Source organism: Frankliniella occidentalis, unplaced genomic scaffold (assembly GCF_000697945.3).
Source record: "Frankliniella occidentalis isolate FOCC.00 unplaced genomic scaffold, Focc_3.1 Scaffold283, whole genome shotgun sequence".
Classification (NCBI taxonomy): Eukaryota; Metazoa; Arthropoda; class Insecta; order Thysanoptera; family Thripidae; genus Frankliniella; species Frankliniella occidentalis.
Window position 1 is genome coordinate 290,810 of NW_026267409.1, and position 22,967 is coordinate 313,776.

General features: G+C 42.7%; 2 protein-coding genes across 7 annotated transcripts in view; both read left to right on the forward strand.

Moving 5' to 3' along the window:
• The window catches only part of LOC113204894 (uncharacterized), a 72,822-nt gene extending 60,158 nt beyond the window's left edge, over window positions 1–12,664 (forward strand). For 5 of the 6 annotated variants that reach the window (XM_052273570.1, XM_052273571.1, XM_052273572.1 and 2 more), the window contains 15 exons: window positions 558–658; window positions 731–862; window positions 1,030–1,200; window positions 1,280–1,520; window positions 1,604–1,773; window positions 1,847–2,095; window positions 2,617–2,868; window positions 2,953–3,195; window positions 3,964–4,287; window positions 4,373–4,514; window positions 7,131–7,334; window positions 7,419–7,621; window positions 7,708–7,883; window positions 7,991–8,181; window positions 8,275–12,664. In XM_052273570.1, coding sequence (XP_052129530.1) covers window positions 558–658; window positions 731–862; window positions 1,030–1,200; window positions 1,280–1,520; window positions 1,604–1,773; window positions 1,847–2,095; window positions 2,617–2,868; window positions 2,953–3,195; window positions 3,964–4,287; window positions 4,373–4,514; window positions 7,131–7,334; window positions 7,419–7,621; window positions 7,708–7,883; window positions 7,991–8,181; window positions 8,275–8,303 — 2,828 coding nt within the window. In that variant the 3' untranslated portion in view covers window positions 8,304–12,664. The remainder of the gene's footprint in view (window positions 1–557; window positions 659–730; window positions 863–1,029; window positions 1,201–1,279; window positions 1,521–1,603; window positions 1,774–1,846; window positions 2,096–2,616; window positions 2,869–2,952; window positions 3,196–3,963; window positions 4,288–4,372; window positions 4,515–7,130; window positions 7,335–7,418; window positions 7,622–7,707; window positions 7,884–7,990; window positions 8,182–8,274) is intronic. The other variant, XM_052273573.1, reaches the window with a different exon arrangement.
• A 148-nt stretch (window positions 12,665–12,812) lies between these two features.
• Window positions 12,813–19,623, forward strand: LOC113204907 (acetyl-coenzyme A synthetase-like). Its single transcript, XM_026420283.2, has 2 exons — window positions 12,813–12,939; window positions 19,236–19,623. The coding sequence occupies exon 2, from the start codon at window positions 19,263–19,265 to the stop codon at window positions 19,578–19,580; it is 318 nt and encodes a 105-aa protein (XP_026276068.2). The 5' UTR covers window positions 12,813–12,939; window positions 19,236–19,262; the 3' UTR covers window positions 19,581–19,623.
• The last annotated feature ends 3,344 nt before the right edge of the window (window positions 19,624–22,967 follow it).

Here is a 22,967-nt window from a genome sequence, read left to right on the forward strand (position 1 = left end):
GCCCCGCCCCGCCCGGCTCTATTGGGCATTGGCATCCAAAGTAGGGACAGTTTCCAAGTCCGGAAACAATCCAAAGTAATATTGTGTCCGCTTTTGCCGTATCGGATTGTGTCGCCCTCCACCACCGCTACGCCTCCACCACCCCCTCTCTGTTTCCTCTTCCTTTCCCTCTCACCGCCTCTCACGCACTTTGAGGCTCGAGCTGCCGGGCCCAACCGAACTCGGCGGTGGACCTATGGATCATGTATTGATTTTGTCGCGTGGGTGTTGCGTCCGTTTGAGCCGAACGGCGACGGCGGCGGCCGGTGGCAAAGTGTGGTTGGACGTCGTCGGGCTCGGCCTAGTCGAGAGGGGAGGGGTGCGGGGAATCGAAGCAAATGGTCCGGAGAGTCAAGAGCCACAGCTCACATAACTCCCCCAAACTCCACTCAAAAACGAAAAAAAAAAAAGAAAGAAAAAAAAACTGTTTTGGCCGTTGCAGGTTGTTGTTGGTAAATCGCTAATTGGACTGACAGTGATTAATTTTTCTCCCTGTTTTTCTCAAATATTTTTTAAAGGCTTAGTTGAGGACGGCTATCACGGCAATAACCCATACCATAATTCAATACACGCAACTGATGTCACGCAGGCAATGCATTGTTTCCTTCAGGAAGAAAAGGTAATAGCTCGTTGACTGTCGTTGGAAATGCCCTGTCGACCCCCTCTGATCATGACTTAAATTCCATTTCAGATTCGTAAATACCTGACGCCCCTGGAGATCATGGCCGCCCTGATCGCTGCCGTGACGCACGACCTGGACCACCCCGGCGTGAACCAGCCGTTCCTCATCGCCACATCAAACCACCTGGCTGCACTGTACGAGGTGAGGAACACTGTCGGTGTAGTGCTACTGCGTGTCCTCTGGAACAAAAGTGATTTGTTATCGTACCTTTGTAAAATGTTAACTTAAATTTATAATGTACCACCGTATGAGGACTATGCTCAGATCCATCCCACCCACTAATCCACCTAAAACTACTTATGTTTCAGAATACATCTGTTTTGGAAAATCACCACTGGCGCAGTGCAGTGGGATGCCTTCTAGAAAGCAATCTTGCTGATCAGCTAAAAGATTGTCGCAAGGAAATGGAAGAACAAATAGCATCTCTAATTTTAGCCACTGATATAACTCGACAACAGGAATTCCTCACTAAATTTAAAGTATAAAACAATCCGCCTTTAGACCAATTAGAAAATGGTTTGGATACCCTGTTATAATTTATGGGGGGTTTTCTTGCAGAAATATCTTGATACCAAATCCCTTGATATGACAAAGCATGAGGACCGCCACTTTATCCTCCAAATTGCTTTGAAATGTGCTGATATTTCAAACCCATGCAGACCTTGGGATGTCAGCCGGAAATGGAGTCTAAAAGTTTGTGAGGAGTTTTTCCGACAGGGAGATTATGAACGCCAACTGAACTTACCAATAACATCCCTCTGTGATCGCACAACAAACTCAGTTCCCAAAATACAAGCAGGTGGGTAATGTTATTTAACTTGATTTGTCAAAATATATATCGTGTTGTGACAATTACTTTGCTAACAATTGACTTTCTGGCAGGTTTCTTCAAATTTGTAGTTGCACCTTTGTTTGAGGAGTGGCACAGGTTTTTGGATACCCCATTGTCACATAATATGATCAACCACCTTCGAAATAATCAAGCACGTTGGGATATTCTGTGTCAGCAAGAGGCTGACCAAGAAGTTAAAACCGAAATTTCTGAGGCAGAGGTTAGAACTATGCATAAATTTTAAGTATACTGTCAATTAGTTTTCCAACAATTCAATTAATTAATATTTTCAGTCCCAGGTGGCGGAGGCCGAGAAACTAGGGGAAGAGGTTGAGGAGGAATATGACAATGTGAAGGGAAGCAAGGAGCATCTTCTTTCGGAATCTCTAAGAAGACCATCACTGCCAATGGAACCAGATCAGCCAGATCAGCCAGATCAATGCACAAGTGGAACTGCATCCACCATAGGAAGACGCCACTCAGTACCTCTTAGTAGGCCGTCACTCCCAAAAACAATTGTTAGGACAGAGGTTTCTGGAATGGTATGCTCGTAGTCTGACAAGGGAACCCCGCCGAGTGTAAATTCCCGATTTTCATTCTACTTTAGGAAAGTTAAAGAGCTTAAATTTTGCTACAACTTTTGTTTCATAACATTTTTTGTGGGACTGCTTTTTACAACCGCTGCTCTTAAGCCCTAGTGATTCCCATACATTTCCCCTCCTAAACGTGGCGGTAGCGCCTAAATGGCTTCAGATGGGGCAAAACGGATGAAATTTTCGCTCGGAAGGCCACAATTGGCCGAGTTACCTTACAGAAAATATTCTTGAAAAATTAGCTGAAATGGCAGCTTTTGGAACGAATGCCCAAAATAACCCCTAAATATGAATTTGAGCCAAAAATTTGAGTGTGTCCTTCGATAACACATTTAGACCAACAATTTCCCAAAGTAGAATGAAAATCGGGAATTTACACTTGGCCGGATTCCCTTGTGAGTCAAATTATGCCCCCCTTTTGAATATTTTTATACATAAATTTATTGATTGTTCTGATGTTAACATTTTAGACAACTGATCGGGGAACTTGTAGACGCTTCACCTTAGTACCTGTACTACATTTGGAGGAAGATGAAAACTCATGTGGAGATGTGGCACTAGATGACTTTCTCAATCATTCTCAACTTTCCCTCCAATCATCCTGCTCTTCTTCTATGGGTGGGGACCGGAGTGGAGAGAGACCTGTTAGTGCAGAAAATCTCCTTCCAGAGCCAAGTATTGCATCAATAACAACAAGTACAGAGGCCAGCAGACTATCTACAGTAAGTAGTTAAGTTCATCCCTGTTGGTGGACCAAGTTCATTCTAGAATGTAGATATATGCGCAACTGATGAATCGATTTATAGGTGCTCCATGGTGGGAATGGTAGTGCAACTTCTCCTGGTACATTAGCTCCTCCACGCAGTTTAACAAGACAACAGACCTTCCCACCAGTACAACCTTATGTGCGAGCAAGATACATGTCCACCACCGTTGAGATGTCAACGTGCACTGAGGGAGTTGCAAACCCAACTAGTAGATCAAGTTCGTCCAGTTCAAGTAGAGCAGAACTTACAGGCACTGCGCTTCCTAAACAGGATGGATCACCGGTCAGTGCCTGCCTGTTTCATGACCTTACTGTAAACCTGCCAAAACTGGCTCATGCCATTATATTCTCAAACTCTGCTTTGTTATTTTCTTTTTGGACTCTTCTATCTTTTGAGTTTTCTCTTAATATCTTACACTCCACAGTTGGAAAATTTTGCTACACCCCAACTAAATTTCAGTAATTCAAGTGCATACATTGACACTCTCTAATTTCAATACCTTCTCATTTTGTAGGAAATGTTTTTATTATGGTTAGCGTTTGTAAATGTATAGCTTTCCTTTACTTCCCTAGGAGTTGAATGTCTTTCTCTCTTTTACTCTACCAAAACAACATCCTACCATCTGCTTGTATAAATATGCCTGCCCCTGCCTACCAAGCACAAATGGGGCTCTGACTGCATGATTTGATCTGATTTGTGAATGGACCAGATTATTTGTTTGTACGGTGCACAAGTCCTCCACTTCTTCATTTTTCTTTAATATATATAATTTTTTGATAGCACATATGTTTTTACACCAAGTGTTTCCCTGTCTTTTTATTGCCTTGCCTATTGACTGTTTTTATTTGTTGGTTCTTTTTTTTGCCAATTCTGTCTTTCTTGTTCTAAAATGAGTGCTAAGACTGCATTTTTGGCTAAAGGATAAACTTGTATCTTTCATCTCAATTTTTATGCTGCTCTAAATCCTATTCATCTTTTTATTCAAATGTAAAAAGTCTTCATATTTTGTCTAATATGATTATTTCCTTTCTTTTTCTTTTCTCTTTCAAGTGTGGACAAAATGGCTGTAATACTCCTCCTACTCCATGGACAAGACCATCTCGATCAAATAATTTATCGTCTCCAGTAGTTGATTCAAGTTCATCATCAGCTGTCAAACGGCATGATCCTGTGGAGCAGCCAAGTGAACACAAAACAAAAGCAAGCAAAGTTGCAAGACTCTCCCTCTCTGATCCCAATGGGGCAGAGAAAATATCTTTGGCCGCAGCTGCCTTGCGACTTCAGTTTAAGGAAAATGTGGATCCTCAGCTTGAAGTATCAAGCAGTGTAACTACTGTTCCCAGTGTGAGCAACATTCGCAGAAATGTTCCCCAGGTAAAAATTAATTACAATTGAGATGTGTTTCTTTTTATTTGACACTTTAGGTGTCACATACTAATTGAATTAAATTGGATTCCAGGGTTTGGTTCTTAGAAGAGGTTCTGCACCTGTGACATTAAGTCCGAGAGAAGATGTACCATTGGGCTTACCAGTGTCTTTGAGGCCAGGGATGGAGAGATTCTGTCGAAGAGGCTCTGTGCCTATCGACATCTCACGACAAAGTAGGAACTGTTCCAGTTTAAGTAGAGCACTATTATTTGTTGGTGGTGGTGGAGAAGGACTTGTGAGACCCATAGTGCAATAGGGATTCTGTTCTTATGTAGACTGGGCTATCACTTCAGCTAACTCTATTGAGTGAAAACACATATGCTCCCGGGAAAATCTCATTTCCACTCAACTGAACTTATTACTACTGTAAAATTTTCAGCTGATACAGCAATTTTGCTCTCTCAAAATACAGAATTATTTGTGCCTGTGCCAGTGCCTGACTTGCTGATGCCACCTTTACACATGTTTTTTTTTTCTGTGTTCTGGAAATGATGCTCTCATACCATCCTCAACTGAAACTGAAGGTCAAAATGACTTTTTACTTTCCACAGTGCCTTTTGCCAAAGTGTATCAGTGGGTGGATACATATTGTTTATATTGTGTGTAGATAGTACCTGTAGTGTACATGTGTGATGGTTTGTGATTATTTCCCTTCATTATTATTATTTTTATTTTTTTTTTACATTGGAGAAAATGGTTGTATATAATCATTACTTTGATTTCCCTCATCCAGGAAGCTTGGATGTGAGTGAAAGCTACCATTAAAAAATGTGTCTTGCTCTTTCATCAACACTGCACAAAATTTGGGTTGATATAACTTTTATTTTGACACATTTTTTTTTAAATTTAACTTTGTGATTCATTAAATTATCCAGTTATTTCTATCTAACTACTGTATCTTCGCACCAAAATTTTGGTTTTGCTTCTAGCTCAATTTTCTTCAAACTTAATTTTTTTCAAATAACGAATGATGTGATAAGAAGCAATTCATTCTTGTGGTGCCGATTGTTACTCAATCACCATTTATCAGTCATTCAATGTGTGTTTGTCAGATAGTTCTTTAATATAATTTGTTCATGCCCCCCTCTATTTGATGAGGACTTGGATTATGACCATAACATGCTTCTGATAAATAAAAATGGTCCCTCCGTCATACAGTAGGTCATCATTTTTATCAATTATCTCAAGTAACTTTGGGTAATAAGAATTTGTTTCTTAAAACTTTACTCAACTTTACTGTCCAATTTTTGATGTTTCTCCCATTTCCCATTTCATTATCATGAGTCCGTTTGCACGTTTTATACTGGTCAGCAATACCAAAATATGCAGTAGGGCAAGAGTGTGAATAGGATGAGCACTTTGTGTTTTACTGTAGATGAACCAGCATGCCATTGTGTTGTTAGAGTACTTACATCTACTTCTGTTTTATTCCTGTTATCGCCATACTTATTTATTATCATCATTCACTTGTTATCACAATTGTACAGGAATTTCCATAATTCTCATCTTTTTCAATTGTTTATCTGTTAATTTTCATAATAAACATTAATAACATCAGATTTTAATGTTCCAACTGAGGTAACATTTCTGTCAGTTTTGATTTTCTTGGAGAGTGGTTTGCTAGATCACTTTCACAATTTTAAATACATATCAACAAAATGAGCACAAAACACAAAACACCCTCTGAGTGTTGTAGTTAGTACATATCTTATGTGTAAATCAATGGGCAGTTTGTATTATTTGTTCTATAGACTGCATCACAATCAGGGTACACAATTACTAAGGCAGATTGCATGCATTAATATTCTCTCTCTCTATTACCTTCCACTTATATTAAATTTCAGGAATGGACGTTGCAAATTTCATATGAAACAAAGAGGTTCTCTATTTTGCATGTGCCGTGTAGTTCAGTGTAAATGTCCCCATATTTGCATGTCAACTGGTTGCAAAGTGTACTGAGAAACAGAGTGATGGTGGAGAGTATCTTTTCCTAAGCTAAATTGTCGTTACTTTTAATATCTTTTTCTCATTTCTGTTTTTTTTTTTTTTTTGTTCTTTTTCTGATAATAATTTAAATAGAACAGTGGAGTGAATGTAATGCACGCAACATGCCCATGTGAGCTCTTTATTTAATAGTCTATAGGAGAATATACACAAGAACAGTATAGCACTGTTCCTATTTCCTCTGCAGATAGTCCAGTTATCACCCATAACATAAATCTCATCAAGCCATCTTGAAAATTGTCAGAGGAAATTTCATCTCTGCGTAACTTCTCTTTTACAATTGCACAATTGTCCCTTAATTAACAAATTACCTGTCCTTTGTTCAGATTGATTGTTTTCAGTGTTACACCCAGTGTTAGTGTTACTCCATGTTAATACATACCAACTGAACATTAGTCGGGAAAATATTGTCGTGACTTCTGCCCAATAATATAAATGACAACTAAACTAAAAGCCATTAATATTTTTATTTACTTTACTTCATCTTGCTTTGTTTTATATACTGGCAATTTTAATACCGGTATTCAATTTCTGGACACTTTTTAACATGACCAAGATTTTAACTATTGTGTTGCTTTAAATAACTTTAAATCATAAACTTAATCAAAGTTTTGACCGCAATACTGATGCTTAACATCTATGCTTGTTAAATTAAATTTCAATAGTGTTAAATTTAGAAAATCTAATGAAACTAAATGAATGTGTGCATTGAAGTGATATTCATTGCTACTTTGTTAATTTGCTGTTAATGTTAGTGGTTATGCTGTCTGGCTTCGCTTATGCAGGTGTTATAAGACCCCTGGCTTCCAAAGAGAATCTTGGCTGCTTCTCTCCTCCTGCTCAGTCACTGCAATCTGCCACCACCTCGCTCAACTCAAGCAGCAATTCTATGCCTCGTCAATCATCTTTGCCACATGACCTTGCAAGACAGTCATTGGGTTTGCCGGTGTCATCAAGTCCTGCCCAAACTCCTCTTACGGCTCCAGCAGGTACCAAACTATAAATTCTGATACGTTTTTAGTCTTATTGTTTATTAGCAGATTCAATGATAGATACTGTATTCTATTTTCCAGGATTTGGCCTTAGGGACAGCGATGGCAACTGTCAAAAAAGTGTGTTCTGGGATCCAGTTGGGGGAATCTTACTATGGCCTCAGGAAAAGTCAAAGTTACCATCCAACTATTCCTTCAGTGCTGATTTAATTCACCGGTTGTCTGCACCTGACAAAAAAGTTCGATCTCCTGCCTCTACTTCGGTATCAGTTGGTGCATCATGTGTATGTATAAACTAAATTTATAGTAGTTTTGTTAATAGATCTCCAATACTTTCATTAAGTAGGTTGCTTGTTCGCTGTCTCTGCAGGTAAATAGACAATTGCATTATTTGGATGTACGTCGAAGTTCTGTTCCAACTGATATCAGCCTGGAGCTGTTGCGCCGACTGACAGAGCAGCCCTCAGTACCAGGGCGCTCATCAAGCAACAATAATAACAGTAATGGTAAAACCAGAAACAGCCGGGTCAAGAAAGTTCTGCGCAGGTAAACGCAACAGTGTCTGTGCACATCAATAAAATTAATATCCGAAGTGGATATTCACACTAAATGATGGGGGAGTACTAGTAGTTATTTTCTCTTGTGTTATTTAGGCGCAGTTCTGGAGGACCCGAACTGTTTCTCAATGACTGCAGTATAGATAGCAGTACCTGGCAGCGCTGGCGCCGCGAGGTTCTGCTAATCCAACGAATGGGAGTTACAGACCCCACTCCTGTGTTGGAACCCTTACTGTCTCGTAGGAGAGGTTCACTGCCAGTGGAAGTACTGGCAGCTACCCAATCAGGTCTGTTTTATACAGCAAAGACCCCCTTTTATCAGATAATGTCAAATGCAAATTGAATAATAACCAATACTTTTTTCTTCTTTTGTTGTCTAGGACCACGTTCACCAGAGGAGAAACTATAACTCTTCTAATACAGATTAAGACGTGGTTTATTATGTGGCATGTAGTGAAAGCACTCAATAACAATTTTGAATTGTTTTATACAATTTTGAAGAAACAGTTGGGAACAGAACCCTTGAAACACAATGACAGCTTACTGGGTGTGTGGTTTTGAATTTCTCTTTCAGATAATTCCATTGGAGGAAATAGACTGTGTGAAGTTCAACAATGATGACGTGAGGAAAGATCACTTTCAAACTGCCAACAAGAAAATGTTGTGAAATTGAAAATCAAACAATAATGTGACCTATAAATGTAGATATAATTTAAGTATTTTTCTTTCTATGTTATTTTGAAGTTGTTGTTTGTATGTTTATGTTCTGTTCTATTTATTAACAAATTTAAAATATTCTGGGTCTTGACAGCAGATGTCCCTTTGCATATACTCTCAGTTGCCCAATGAATATGTGGTGGAACATAGGTGTAGTTATTGATATTTATTTTGACCTGTATACAGTATCTTGTTCCTTTATTTCAATAATTGTGGCTCTGAATTATGCTTTTCTCTGCACCTCAGGAGCTTTGCTGGTGTGCACTATCCAGTCCTCTTAATCCTGAATCTAAACATGGCCTCAATTTCAAAAATTCTGTCACTTCCAATTAAAGATCAAGTTGAGATTTTAATTTAATGACAAGCTGTACTGTGTTTAATGACAAGATACAATGAAAATTGAATCTCTAAGACTTTAAAACTTCCAGTTTTATCTTTTTTTTATTATTTAACCTTGCTTACATAATTTATAGATGTAATTACCTGCAACCATTCAGAGCCTCAGCCCTTTTTTTTTGCCTTCTCAACTTTCTTGCTCAAGCAAATATTTGTTGTAGACATGTTCTTGTGAGTATCATGTTGTGATGGTTTAAGATAATTTGCAATACTAGCTAATGTTAATTACAGGGCAATGAAACTAAGTTCAAGGCTGTAATGTAGTAGTCCACATTTCAACATTTCACCAGCAATGGCAGTGACACAATTTGCTCTGTCTTTCTTTCTCTCTTATCATTTCCTTTTCAATCCTGAAGGTGGAACAGACAGTTTCTAAGTAGATTCTAAATTTTTTTTCACTCAGTAAATCACAACTTTATCTAATCTAATATTGTACAACATTTCTGAAATGAATAACCAAAATGTCTTTGATACCGGCAGAGTGCTTCTTTAAAACATTACAGTGTCACCGTTTCTGAACATTGTGGACTTGTTTTTATTTTTATCAATTAAGTTCCTAAGTTTTCAGGTTTCTCTCCATGTATTGTGCATTGTTTTAACCATAAGAGTTACATTGGTTGTTATCACCCCATTGTACTAAAAATGATATTAGAGTACCTGTTTAAATGGGATGAGATCTAAGTGAAAGTAAAAGTTCAGTGCGTGGTTTGGTTTTACCATGTTTGACTGGAGGTAAATCTTGAAGTGCTAATATTCATAATAAGAGGAATAATTGTGTTTATATTTTTTAGGGACCAGATCATCACATTTTTCCCATTTCATATCTTCACTTTTGTTACTCAAAAATCTTACCTGTCCTCAGTTTTGTGATTAAATTTTTGTCCCTTTCTGTGGCAGTTGTTGTTGCCAGCCATACATAAACCATTATGTTCGTTCTTTGCTTCAGACAATCTAGCAGATGAATGAGATACGATTCTTGATAACCATCATTTGGTCATGTTACCACTTTCCAATAATGTTTCTTACATATTTTCTATGACTTTTGTCTCTTAAAAGTGCAATAATTAACAATTGTTATTTGAACTGAGAGTTTATCTGTTAAATTGTGTTCTGTGACTACTGAATCCCAGTCTTTTGAACATGGTAACTTGTTTGTTACCGTACTCGAGAGCTTGTCCACTTAAAGATTGTTTCCATAAGAGATAATAGTTCCAGCAACTTCAATGACATAGGTTTTGCAATTATGTTTAAACTTGTTGGAATGATTAGCATGGCTGGTCAGATGCCTGTTCTTGTCAACATGACTTATTTTGATGAGTATAAATCCTGCCTCAGCTGTTGTTATTGCCCATCACTATTAGCTCTCTGGGGTAAAGTTATGTAAATAATTCCCTTGTCTAGTAAAGGACTATCCTTTTCCTGATGTTTCTTGAATGATCTGTTTCAGACATACCAAAAATGACCTATTGTTCAAAATCTTCCTAGTCAATTTAAAAAGGAAATAAAATTGTACATTTGAAGTGTCCCTAAATTTAATCTGCAGTTTACCCTTTGTGATTTTACTTCAGTTTTCTGTTGTGTTGTTTTTGAATTTTACTTTTTATATTTGACAAACTGTAGAACTACTCAGCTGATATTTTAGTTTATTTTACACCTGTTAATTAATAATCAAGACAGAGAGTTATAAATGTTATGTTATTTTTCCTTGTATGTTTCTTTGATAATTTACATAGACGTGACTTTGACCTGAAAGCATAATTACCTTTTCATCTTCCGGATCCTTTTAAATTGTTGTTAATGTGATACAGGTCTCTAAAATTGATGTGATATGTGCCATCTTCTGCTTGTCTGGATTACAAATTGTTCACTTTATGTAATTATTGTTATGTTTTCTTACTGATAGAATTCCCTGTGCCAAAAATTTTGGCCTGACTGGTTTGCTGTATTACTGTCAACTTCCTCCCTTCATTTTCTTTGCTTCAAACAAAGCTGTTTAAAACTCTACTTGTGAACTCAACTAGGATTACTGATGTTTGATGTCTGTTTCCCAAGGTTGATAATACATGTCTCTACGTTTATTGACAGAAACGACAATGCACATACATCAAAAAAGGTGTCTGTGCTCCATCCCCTTCTCTTTCCCCTCTCCGCCATGCACACTACAAATATGAGACCCATTCTGCTAGCAATATCATTATTCATTGAATTAGCTCTATTGGTCTAAAAAGTCTCTGGATTATTTCCAATCGTGAATTACAACTTTTATTCGAGGGAAGGAAGTGAAAACTGTTCAGTATTACTGTTAAGTTTTTGTTATAGGACTATCATATCTATCGTGTTCAATTTTCTGCAGTTGTTTCAAATTCTATATGTACCTTTTTGTGAGAAGAAATCTATTAATTTATTTATATGCTCTCACTTACACTGTCAGGCTCCATTGACTATTAATGGTTTGTTTGTGATCTATGTTTTAAGTGTTTGCAACTTTCAATTTCCACATTCACATAGATCTATGGTAATTTTGTGTTCTATCTCTGTTACTTTCCTGAACGTCCACTGGCATGTTAAATTACCTGAGACTTTAAACTAAATGTTTTGAATAAGATATAAGGATATGTTTATCGAGGGAGGACCTCCAGATATTGCTATGTTGAATATTTCTTTCTGTACAATTTAACATATTATCCATAAACTGGTATCACTAAAAAACTTTCTCTGAACAAATTTCAGCAACAACGGCAACGAACCAAAAATATGTGTCAAAATGTTGGTTTTGTCATATGGACATATATTTATATATATTTTGAGATTGTACCTGATCTTCTCAGTATGTAGTAGCCTGTTTCTGTTTTCCCTCTTACACAGTAATATAGACTTTCTGATGCCAATTTAAATGTTGCTACCAAAAGGTGTTCAGAAGTAATAAGAGACACTTTCTGAAGTGAGATTTCATAGTTTTGGTCATGTTTTCATCTGCTGTATTGTCATTTGATTCATAGTAAAATCTAGTCTTTAAACCCCCATTTAAGTTGAGTGTTCAATTCTATATGTCTCACTCTACACTTGCTATATTTTATTTTGTGATCTTGATTTCTTTACACAACGTGTCACACTAATGAAAACAAATAAGATTTGAAATTGTGTTTAAAGGAGATTTTTTTAAGGCTATTGATGAGCTGGTGAATACCAAAGACACATCATTTAATTTCAGCTTTTGTTTTTCTTTTGTTTCTTTTTTATAAAGTTTATTTTATAATTCCAACCACGTGTAAAATATCATTTAGTCAAAGATGTAAACTGTGGCAAGCCTTTTGTTGTGAACATGTAAATTGAGTTTCAGTGCAGCCCCTCTTCCTCTTAGTTTGCAAGTCAAAATTATCGTTTGTGTGTCTATGAAATATGTGTTGAGACTGTATCGCGTACTTCCTGTTTTTCTATCCTTTTCTGTTCACTGTTGGTCATTTTACTGTCATCTTGATCAGATTTCGTAAAAATTGATTTTTTTATGTGTTCTAAGAATTGTTTTTAGGAGGTTTGTGATTGCAAGAGAGTGGTTGTGTACTGACACCAAAAATTAATGGGTGCTAACATCTGTTTGTTAATATGGCAAAGTAATGTGGAAAATGAATCCACTAAAAATAAAGTGTCTATCATCAATTTCTGTTGACTATAATATTTATATTCTTCACACTCTTCTTCCTAGTAAATCAAGGAAACCAAACAAATGGAAATGAACAAATCGACATGCTCTGCATAGCAGCTGATATAAGATTCTGCCCAGGACTGTACGCCACCCTGGGCGGTAGGCAGACGACTCAAAGAGACGACTGCACACGAAGCAACCATCTCATGGCGAGTTCCGGCGAGTAAACGGTGTGGACAAGAAGATCTGTCTACCACGATGAACAGAGTCAGGCTCATTCAGGAGGCCAGTAAGTAATTTGAACTGCGGAGAGTGGAATCAGGGCATTGCTTTGGCTTATTGGTCAAAATTAAACTGACGCATTCACAGGTACTGCTAAATCATTGTGCGCCTAGTGAGGTTAATGGTGTGTCCCCGTCATAAAGAATACCTTTCTTCCACCAATAAGTCATAAATTTGTTGAAAGAAAAAAGTAACGTCATTATCGTTGTTCTTTTTTGTCCGCAAGAGAACTAACTGTGGGTGCACCGATGGGAGGGGAGAGAAGTCAGATGAAGATGACACTGACCAGCACTCGAGAGGATAGTAGGCCGCGCGTTCCCGGGATGGTTGGGCCGTGTGATACGGGGCGAGCGTGTTACCCCCCACCCCTTCCCCCCAAACCCTCCGCAAGACCCAGCTACCCGCGCACCCACACCGTGACCTGAACACGAACCGCCAATGTGATATCTAATCCAATCCCAATTTCCATCACGCGTCTTATGTAAGCTATCGCAAGTAACAAAGAGAAGTGGGGGCTTGTTGGTGATAAATCGGTCTGTCTCGGCAGGGGTGGTCAGAGCGTGTCCCCGTGCTCGCCACGATCCGAGGGTGACTTCAGACCCTTTAGACACATCATGGGGTAGAAAAGCATCGTGGGTGCGTCATATGGTGGATCGCACCACCGTCTAAGACTTGTGCCGTACTGCGGCAAAGCAAGAGGGTGCGGCCGTGTGCCTTAGGAGTGCAGAACGGAAGTGCATCAGCAGGGAAGTCCCAAACACTAAAACCTCTTTCGAAGGAACTTAAAATGTTTGCATTGCCAGGGTTTGACACATGCTCAAAGAGAATTTCAACATTCCCATTGGCAGAACATTGTATATTCGTTTTTGAAAGCAGACCCAGGATTTTTAATTAAAAGAGCCAAACATATCATTGTCTTTTGAAAGTAATGAACAGCAGATTTTTGAACAATTGGAAGTGGCTTCGGGCCTTTAGAGCTGAGAATGTATTTTTCTATCTTCTGTCGCCGATCAGTTCAGCCCCCTTGAACTCACCCCACCCAACCAACGCCTTACGTGGGAAAATAAAAATAATAACTAAATCAGCTATTACGCCTCTCGATAAGTACACGCTTTGTTGCGCAACGGCGGTCCACCCACGCGAGGGTGCCCCGGGTGCCCCGCGGCTGCGTTGGGCTTAACTTCTGCACGGCTCAGGATGGAATACCCACGCGGTTGAACTTTCTCTGCTTTCACCATGGCATATCGCCGCCGAAAAACAAAATAACGATTCGATACGTGTGCCCACGCGAGGCAAAGTAGCCAAACCATTGTAAGAGATAGGGGAAAAGTAACAAACACCACTTTCTTTCTACTTTCTTTTTTTATAAGGATAAGGCAAAGAGAAAGCCACGAAGAAGACGAAACCAGACAATCATTGTTATGAACTTCTTTTTGTTCCCGGCTTATCTGTGCACCTGCGCTGCTGCTGCTGCGCAATAATGTGTTCGCAATTATAAGAAAATTTGGTAAATGTGGTGCCGGTTGTCGATGTAACTGCGTGTAATACAACAAGCTACATCGCACGTAGGTGCGTGCGTTAAAAGAATCACAAATATTAAATGTGAATAGACGTCAGGTCAGACGTCATAGTAAAGACTCTGGTCCATCCAGTGTACAGATCGGTCGGGCAATGGCTTGAACAGTCGCGCTGTACATTTTTATCGGCAGTGTGTCTACTACTGTGTGAAAGAAAAAACACCCCGTATTCCCAACGACGGATTCCATATGCAGAGACCATTAGTTCAAAGACCCGCTTTTAAATATGAGTGCAGGGAGGTGGAGTGAGTTGGGAATTCCCTCGCGGGTCCACTGCGAACTAAGCTTTGCATGGTCTTTAATAATGGATGAGTGGGTCGGACGATATTATTCCCTGTTGCCTTAACGGCACCTACTTTGAGAAAAAGTACGAGGTGGGAGGGGGCCTGCAGAAGATTCGGATTATTGCTCATTTTACGGTTTATAAGTGTCCGAATATGCGTTATATTGGTGCCAAGAGGACGACCAGCACTGTACGTATTTCGGGCAGTGTGGAATCGGATTAACATGTACGTGAGGATGGCCAGCACGGGGCTTCTGAGGCGCTGTTTTCGCACTTCGTTCGGGTTGGGTCGGAATTGATTAAAATGTAGGTCAGTCGAAATATTTGGTTCGTGATCGACAGTTTAAGTAATCACAAAGTGAAGTGCGTGTCTAGACGTTTAATGGTTGATGAGATTGTGGAAAGCTCAACAGCTAAAACAAAAGAGATAGATAGAGATAGATAGATAGATAGATAGATAGATAGATAGATAGACAGACAGACAGACAGACAGACAGACAGACAGACAGACAGACAGACAGACAGACGCAATACGCGGTACAAACGTGACGCGTGAGGTGTCTGTATGCATCCGACTTTGAGATAAGCTTCTTTTTTTTCATCAGAGAATTCTCTGAAGTCATTTTTTTACTTAGTGCCAGTGCCACGCATGAGAGATGACAACATGACCTTCCTTTATTCCAACTGTCCCTATTCTCCCCCCACGAAAGCGGGCGACCTGATGATGGCCGTTGTTTAGCTCAGGACTTTTCGAGTCAATGACTAACACATCACACCACTTTTTCCATTTTTTCCCTGTTTGGCCTGTTTCTCCCCGCCCCGCCCCGCCCCGCCCGGGTCGCGGGGTCGCCCCCTCACACCATCATATCATGCGTGGACCTAGCCGAATGCCGCCGGCAGCGGTGCTCAATCAGCTGATGGGCACGGACAGCTGCCGCCTTGGCTGCCGCCCGATAGCCACACCGCACCCTCGTGCACGGGACAGACATCGCCTGACTTCCCCCTTCTCATCCGATCGACTCGGTTCAATAGACGCGTGCTCTATAGCCAGGGGTTCTTTTCAATCAGTCGGATGCGAAACGACACCGAGTTTGCAAATTAGCAGAAAATGGATGGCGATGGATGGACTGCCATTGAACAAGTAACAGAAGGGGTTGCCTGAGTCGTCCTTTTACCTTGTGTATACATTGCCGCCTGCACGCGTGCGCGCTCTTTGCCTTTTTTACGGGTGACGACAAACGCGCCATGAGCGTAAAAAATATAAAGTTTGCCTGTGTGCTAAGATTACGGAAGACTTAGCTTGCACCGCTCAGTGCTATTAGCTTAGCTACACACACACCGTTATTTAGATACTGTGACGGCACATTCTATATCACGTGAATTACGTCATGTTATTTAGAATATCATGTCACATTCGTTAGAACATGACATACCCCTTCATCGCTCAGCCCTCACGGGACCATGGTAGGCGTAAGGGAAGGTGGGGTATTTTGGGACACGGGACACGGGGTACATTGGGACAGTAGCAATCTCATCTATTTGTAACAGTATTTGCATGCTGAAAAAATTGACCGACTGCCCATGTGAGCATATTTCATGATGGCATCAGTGTTGGGATGGGAAGATTGCACATCATGTCTGATGTACAGAAAATATCAAATAACGATGAGCTCAAAAATCTGTTGAAAGTAAGATACCCTCTTATTTTAGTTTGCAATTTTCTAGGCGAACTGAAATGCGGTAGCAAATCGCGCAAGTGGCTAGTCGGTAGGTAGTTCCCTACGACACATTTAGCAAGTAAGGATTTTGAGTTCAATCCCAAAATACCCAAGAAAAGGAAAGGAATCACGGGGAAGGCGATTAAGTGCACGTTGGGACAGTTCATCAAAAGTGACCGATATAACACTTCAAAAAAATCCAAAATTGTCTCATTTTGTAGATGACTGGCCTATTTGGACTTCCAGACAGCAAGGCGGTATGTATGTTGTATACATTTCACAGGAAAGCGCGTCAACTGTCCCAATGTGCCCCATTCCATGTATTCATGGTGCCCCAATGTGCCCCGAACCCGGGCACAGGCGGGGCGAGTAGGCAACCCGCCCGCACTCGTGCGTGCGGTACAGTCTAACTACAGAAGTGTGCGGGGTTAATCAGCCACCTGGTATGTCACAGCAGAACAATAAGTGTGACATGAGTCTAAACCATGTGACACAAATCACATTATACGTAATTTGACGTCACAGTACTTGAATAACGGCGCAGTTATTTAAGAGATGGGTGGGGGCTAGTCATATGTAAGAGAATTTGCACGGGTCCGAAACAAATTGCCCGAAGTGTAATAGTTCTCACAGTTCATTTGTTTGCTTTCGGTGCTAAAAATTAAAATGAGTCGCGATCTTTTAAATTTCCTTTTGGTTTGATGTGGTTTAAGAGGGTAGGAAAACCTACCAGCTAACTTGCATGATGCGGCACAGTTTGCCATTAAAAAGAAAACACCCTGTAAAACATGGGCGAGGTTGTGAAAATTATATTAAAATCGATCTAAGAGTTTGTAATTGACAAAGTAACGACAGCGTGGAAATTTGTCTTGAGATGAGTAGCTAACAGTTGCGATTGCATGTACACAACGAACAAGTGCTAGAGAGGCGTTCCTCTCCGTACGTGATCGTGATGCGGTTCTTTGATACGAGTGCGGCTGTGTACCGAGTAAAAGAATATACTTGGCACGGATCGCAGCGCGCTACTTTGCTGCTGGATGTTTATGGTTGGCCTAATCCTGGGCCCGCGCATGAAAATGTTGCAAATACTTGTTGGGTCAGGATGACAAGGCAATGGCGAGCTCGTGCATCCGTCCGCCCCCCCCCCCTCTCCCGTCCCCCCTGATCTATCTCTCCCCTCCCACCGGAACTGTCAAGCAGCAGTCCAGTGTACCGCATATGAACCGTACGCGTGGCGCACTTTTATTCCGTTTGCAATTCTACACTGTTAACTTAGGCGCGAGACTGCTATAAAGTACCTAATGTAGAGGAATTGCTATGCATTAGCTCATGTATAGAACAGTTTTATACATTGCCCAATGTATTGAAGCAACCCTTATGTTTATCGCGGTACTACATACTACATTAGAGATCGTCCAACAGCAAGTACCGATTGTTTCAGAGCAGAGACAGCGTTACTGGTTTGCCTTCTCCCTGGCACATACGGCGCCAAGGATTATGCAAACCTAAACACCTTAGTGAAACACCCGGTATCTCATTTTTCTCGGATTAATTCGCCAAATGACGGGAGGATCTTAGCGCCTGTGAGACTCGGGGTAGGCCAGCCCGCAATACACGCATGCACTAAGGACAAGATGTTGCCTACCTCTCAGGCACTAGAAGAGCTAGCAGAGACTAAACGGTGGATAAAAACGTACTTTCCGCAGGGATGATTTGTTTGGTGTCTACGTTAGCTAAAGTATATCAGGTCAAAATGTTGATTTACCGTAGATTTTTGTCATTGATTGCAAGCTATCATGCACTGTAAACTCAAGTGTGTACATAGTGCACTCTTCCTTGTGTGTACTTGAAAGCACACACGAGAAAGTGTGTGCCTGGCATGGCACACACTTGGAGGTGTGTACTTGTCACAGGGCCACTCTATGTGGCGCGAACCGGGTGATTCAGAGCAGCGCCGCCGTGTTGCGGGTTTGCCTATCCTCGACTCGGCGGGCGCACGGGTGAGAGGTGAGGAGGAGAGGGGTCCCCTCACACACAAATAAGTGTGTGCCATGCATGTATACACTTCCTGCCATGCCAGGCACACACTTCCTTGTGCTTTCAAGTACACACAAGGAAGAGTGTACCATGTACACACTTGGGTTTACAGTGTGGCCTTCTAGTTAATGAAGAAAAGTTATTTGTAATTTCTTAAGGGAAAATTCCTCGACTCTACGTATTTTCCCTTGTTTCAAGCAAGACAGAGATTTTCTCGGTGCATAGGCCCGGCCGGCCGCGGCGGCGCGCGTGTCGAGTCTCGCGCCGCCCGCGGGGCCAGGGCTGCCAACGGCCTCTGCTGTCGCCCCGCGCGCCGGCACGTGGGCGCGCTGCGCTGCGCTGCGTGGCTCTGGGCCCGCGGTCCGCACGTGAGCGCGGTTGGGCGCGGAGGGTTGGCAGTGCTCGCGGCGTTGGCAGCCCCTCTCCGCTCCCCTCCCGCGGCCGCCGCCAGCCCCGCCAGCCCAGCCCGCGCGCGCGCAGGGCGCAGGCAGCTCGGCTCAGTGCGCCAGCGGCCAACGTACCGGGCAGTCCCGTCCCCGTCCCGTCGCCTCTCTGCCCGTCCGTCCGTCGCGGTGCCCGGTGGAGGGGGAGCAGTGCTAGCGTCGTCTGCTAGTGTCGTCTGCTGAGCGGGCTGCCGGCCGTACACCTGTGATATAACTTATTACTTTAATTTATTATTACTCTGTAGTGAAGTAAACGCGAGAAACAAATCAAGATGGAGAAGCAAATCCCAGCCGTGTTCGCGCCCAACGCCAAGCTGTCCAAGAATGCGTTCGTCAGTAGCATGGCGCAGTACGAGGAGATGTACAAGAAGTCCATCGACAACCCCGAGGAATTCTGGCTGCCCGTATACAAGCAGTTCCACTGGGAGACGAGTTACACGCCCGGCAAGTTCCTGGACTACAACTTCGACATGGGCAAGGGCCCCGTGCAGATCAAGTGGCTGGACGGCGCCACCACCAACATCTGCTATAACCTTTTGGACCGCAACGTTCGCTGCGGAAACGGCGATAAAATAGCGTATTACTGGTGAGTAGACGCCCTTTGTTTTACTCTAGGGTTTTGCTGTGGGACCATGCACTGTTAAAAGCTTACAGTGATTTTCAACGCAAGCTACAAAGCTACAGTGAAAGCATGCAGCATTTAAGCTTACGGTGAGATTCACTGTAGCTAACAATGAAAATAACCGTAGCCTAAAGTGAAAATCACCGTAAGCTACAGTGCTGCAGGCTTCACTGCACTGTGAAAATCACTGTAAGCCTTTAACAGTGTGCGAAATTCGGAATGCGTAGCGCAGGAAAAACAAATAATAAAATGCAAATGAAGGCTGTGCTGTGCTGGCTTTTCCAAGCACATTTGGAAAATCGGAGCTGTCGACAGCCTGCTGGAAACCAAGTTGATGCGACTACGGTTTCCAAGCACATTTGGGAATTCCATGACGTCGTTTTTGCCGTGTAAAGAAATGCTAAGCTGTCGCCTCGTTAAGCTCACTAAACGGTGTGGGTCGCCCTTTTGCTACCAGTTAGAAATGTGAAGTTGTTGTTGCTCGCTAAAGGAGGAGAGACAAAGTGTGGGATTCAGAGAGAGAGAGAGATATATATATACTGGACACTGACCGGCGCGACCATACAACCTGGCCGCGGGCATTTCTCTCGCCTTCCATTTGCCGCATTGACTGACTCAGCGGACTCGGAGCTCAGGCTATAGACGGGCGGTGTCAAGATCAAGGCCTGCCTCGCTCTCTGCCTCTCTACTTCCCTTTGGTTTACTTATCCCCTTCACTGCCGTTTCCTTCCCCTCCCACTTCACTTCACTTCCCTTCATCCCCCCCCTCTCCCCCGGGTTCGCCCAACGGCTTTTAATACTCTCGGGGTACGCGACTGGGACGGACATGTGCGCGCGCCTGGAGCATGTCGGCATTTCGTCACTCCCCCCTCGCACTCTCTCTCTCCCTCTCTCTCGCTCCCTTTCTATTCTATTGCTCCCTTCCAAGGACGCATCGAGGAGGCTTTGCGGAAGGAGTTTCATGGGGCAGGAGCGGCCTTGGAGCGATAGGGGTGAGAGTAAGAGGTCGTGACGAAGGACAAGAAATATTCCTCTCGAAAAAAAGTCGGGCAAGCAAAATAATCTCTGAAAGAAAAAAAAATCCAAACGCGTCTTTTCATTGTTGCAATTCATAGCGTCGTTTCTGGCGTAGGAAATGAGGGAGGAAAGATCCCACGTCGGTTGATTTTGGGTTGATCGCGGGTTGTTGCGGCTGTGGTTAAAGTTGTGCCGGGTCGCGGGCGGGCGGCGCAGAGCGCGCGGGACACGCAGAGCGGAGCCCTTTCGTCCAGTCAGCACCGCACCACGCGCCGCCCGGGACTTTTGCAAGTCAAGCCCCCGAACACGGCGCGCTGCGGAGCGCACACTATAGCAGCAATGGTCTACATTGTGGTGAGAGGTGTCGGAGACCGCTCGACCATGAACACATATAATGGCTGTTGTAAATATGCAAGGCGAGTCTTTGCGCCGTCGTCGTGGACTCGTGAGAGCTGCGTTATTATTGGGGCAGCGTGATTTAAAATCTATTTTTAAAACATTGTTCTTTCAGTCGTGCACAAATGCTCTCCATAGTATTCAGCCTGTAAGCTGTCAGCGCGTTTGCAAAGTGTGAGTGAGAGACAAACAAGCACGTGAGCGCGTGAAGCTCCGGGTAACTCGACGAGTGAACGCCACTATCGACCATCGCACTACCGCCGGCCGCGGCAAAGTTAAGTGTGACGCGTGCCGTCCGGCGCCCCGCCAGCGCGCCAGCCAGCGCCAGTCACACGTCACGCGGAGGCGCGGCGGCGCTCCGACGGGCGCGCCCCTGCACGGCCTACCACGCCCCGCCCGCCCCGCCAACCGGGCCGCGCCGCGCCCCGCCGCGCCTCCAGCCTGGACACTCCTCATCCCCGCCCAGCCGCTACTGCCAGCAGCCAGGGCCCCCGAGCGCACCCGGGTAGGCAGCGCGCGCGCACGCGTGTGCCCGTGTTGCCTACTTGGCAGGCGCTCTCCGCCGCCCTCGCCCTGGTCAGCCGGCCCTAGCAGGCAGCGTGCGCGCACGCGTGTGCCAGTGTTGCGTTCTTATCAGATGTCTCTTGCAATCTGTTTTCGCCCACACAGTTTTGAGAAACAAGGGAGAAACCGGGAGAAACAGACACAAAATTACACTGATAAACTAAGTGTTCAACTGCTCAACACTTCTAAGTGTGCAACTGTAAGTTAAATACTTGCAAGTGTGCAACTGCAAGTTGAATATTTGCAAGTGTGCAACTCGGTAGGCGTGCACTTGCAAGTGTGCAACTCCTCGGTTGAGCACTTCCTACACACGAAGCTTCCAATCGAAGGAAGTGTTCAACCGAGTAGTTGCACACTTGCAAGTGCACATCTACCGAGTTTCACACTTGCAAGTGTACGACTATGGAGTTGCACACTTGCAAGTATTCAACTTGCAGTTGCACACTTACAAGTGTTGAGCAGTTGAACACTTAGTTTATCAGTGTAATTTTGTGTCACATGTAACACTCTTCCTTTGCGGTGTTTGCATTAAGTATTGTAGCCGGGGGAGCCAGCCCCAACAATGGGGCCCGAGGCCCGAATGCAGACCGAAAGTCGAGAGCGGCCGGCTCGATGTCGGTGACTTAGACTGAAAACCGTCAAGTTTTTAGTAGATGATAAATTATACTTAACTGAAATTAATAAGACAAGTCTGATTAAGTTTGACATAACTATTATGTGTCATTTCTCGTACTCTCATGCGTAGTGCAGAGAGGCACAAGGTGTGAGGTCATCCAGTAGTGTAGAGGCGCAGGATGCATTTTTTCGTACCAAGATTAATACTCGTTCTTCCATCACCGTCTAGGTGAGAATGAGTAGCAAAGAACGATAGTAAAAAAATCAGGCACGCCCAAAAAAGAAATAATATTGTATTGTTAGTTCTTTCATGGACATAATTTCTGTCAAAATATCGCAAAAATTTCATCCTTTCAATTCTCTTTGACCTGCCTCTAAGAAATGTAAGCGCGCCTTCTCTGCCCCTTCCCTTTAGCTTTTTTTTTATTGCTCCATGACCTCCACCCTCTCTCCGACTGCCTCCCCAGTTTGGCTCGGCCCGGAGCCCCTCGCCAGAAAGTTGCAACTGGAAAGGAGGAGGAGGCGGTGGGGGTTGGCAGGAGCCCCACCGTCGCCCACGTGCTCCATTTCCACGCCGTGACGTCACAACTGTGTGACCCGCACTGTAAAAAATATTCTGAAATTTAAGACCAAAATGTATCTTAAATTTAATAACATTTTCAGTTGTTCTTAAACGTAAGAACAGATTATGATATTTAAGAAGTTTTCTTAATTTTGCAAACCAGGTTATGAAAATTCTGATAAGGGTAATTAAATTTTATAA

Excerpts from the sequence above, each read along its gene's own strand:
- LOC113204907 (XM_026420283.2), top strand. The coding sequence starts at position 19,263 with ATGGAGAAGCAAATCCCAGCCGTGTTCGCGCCCAACGCCAAGCTGTCC.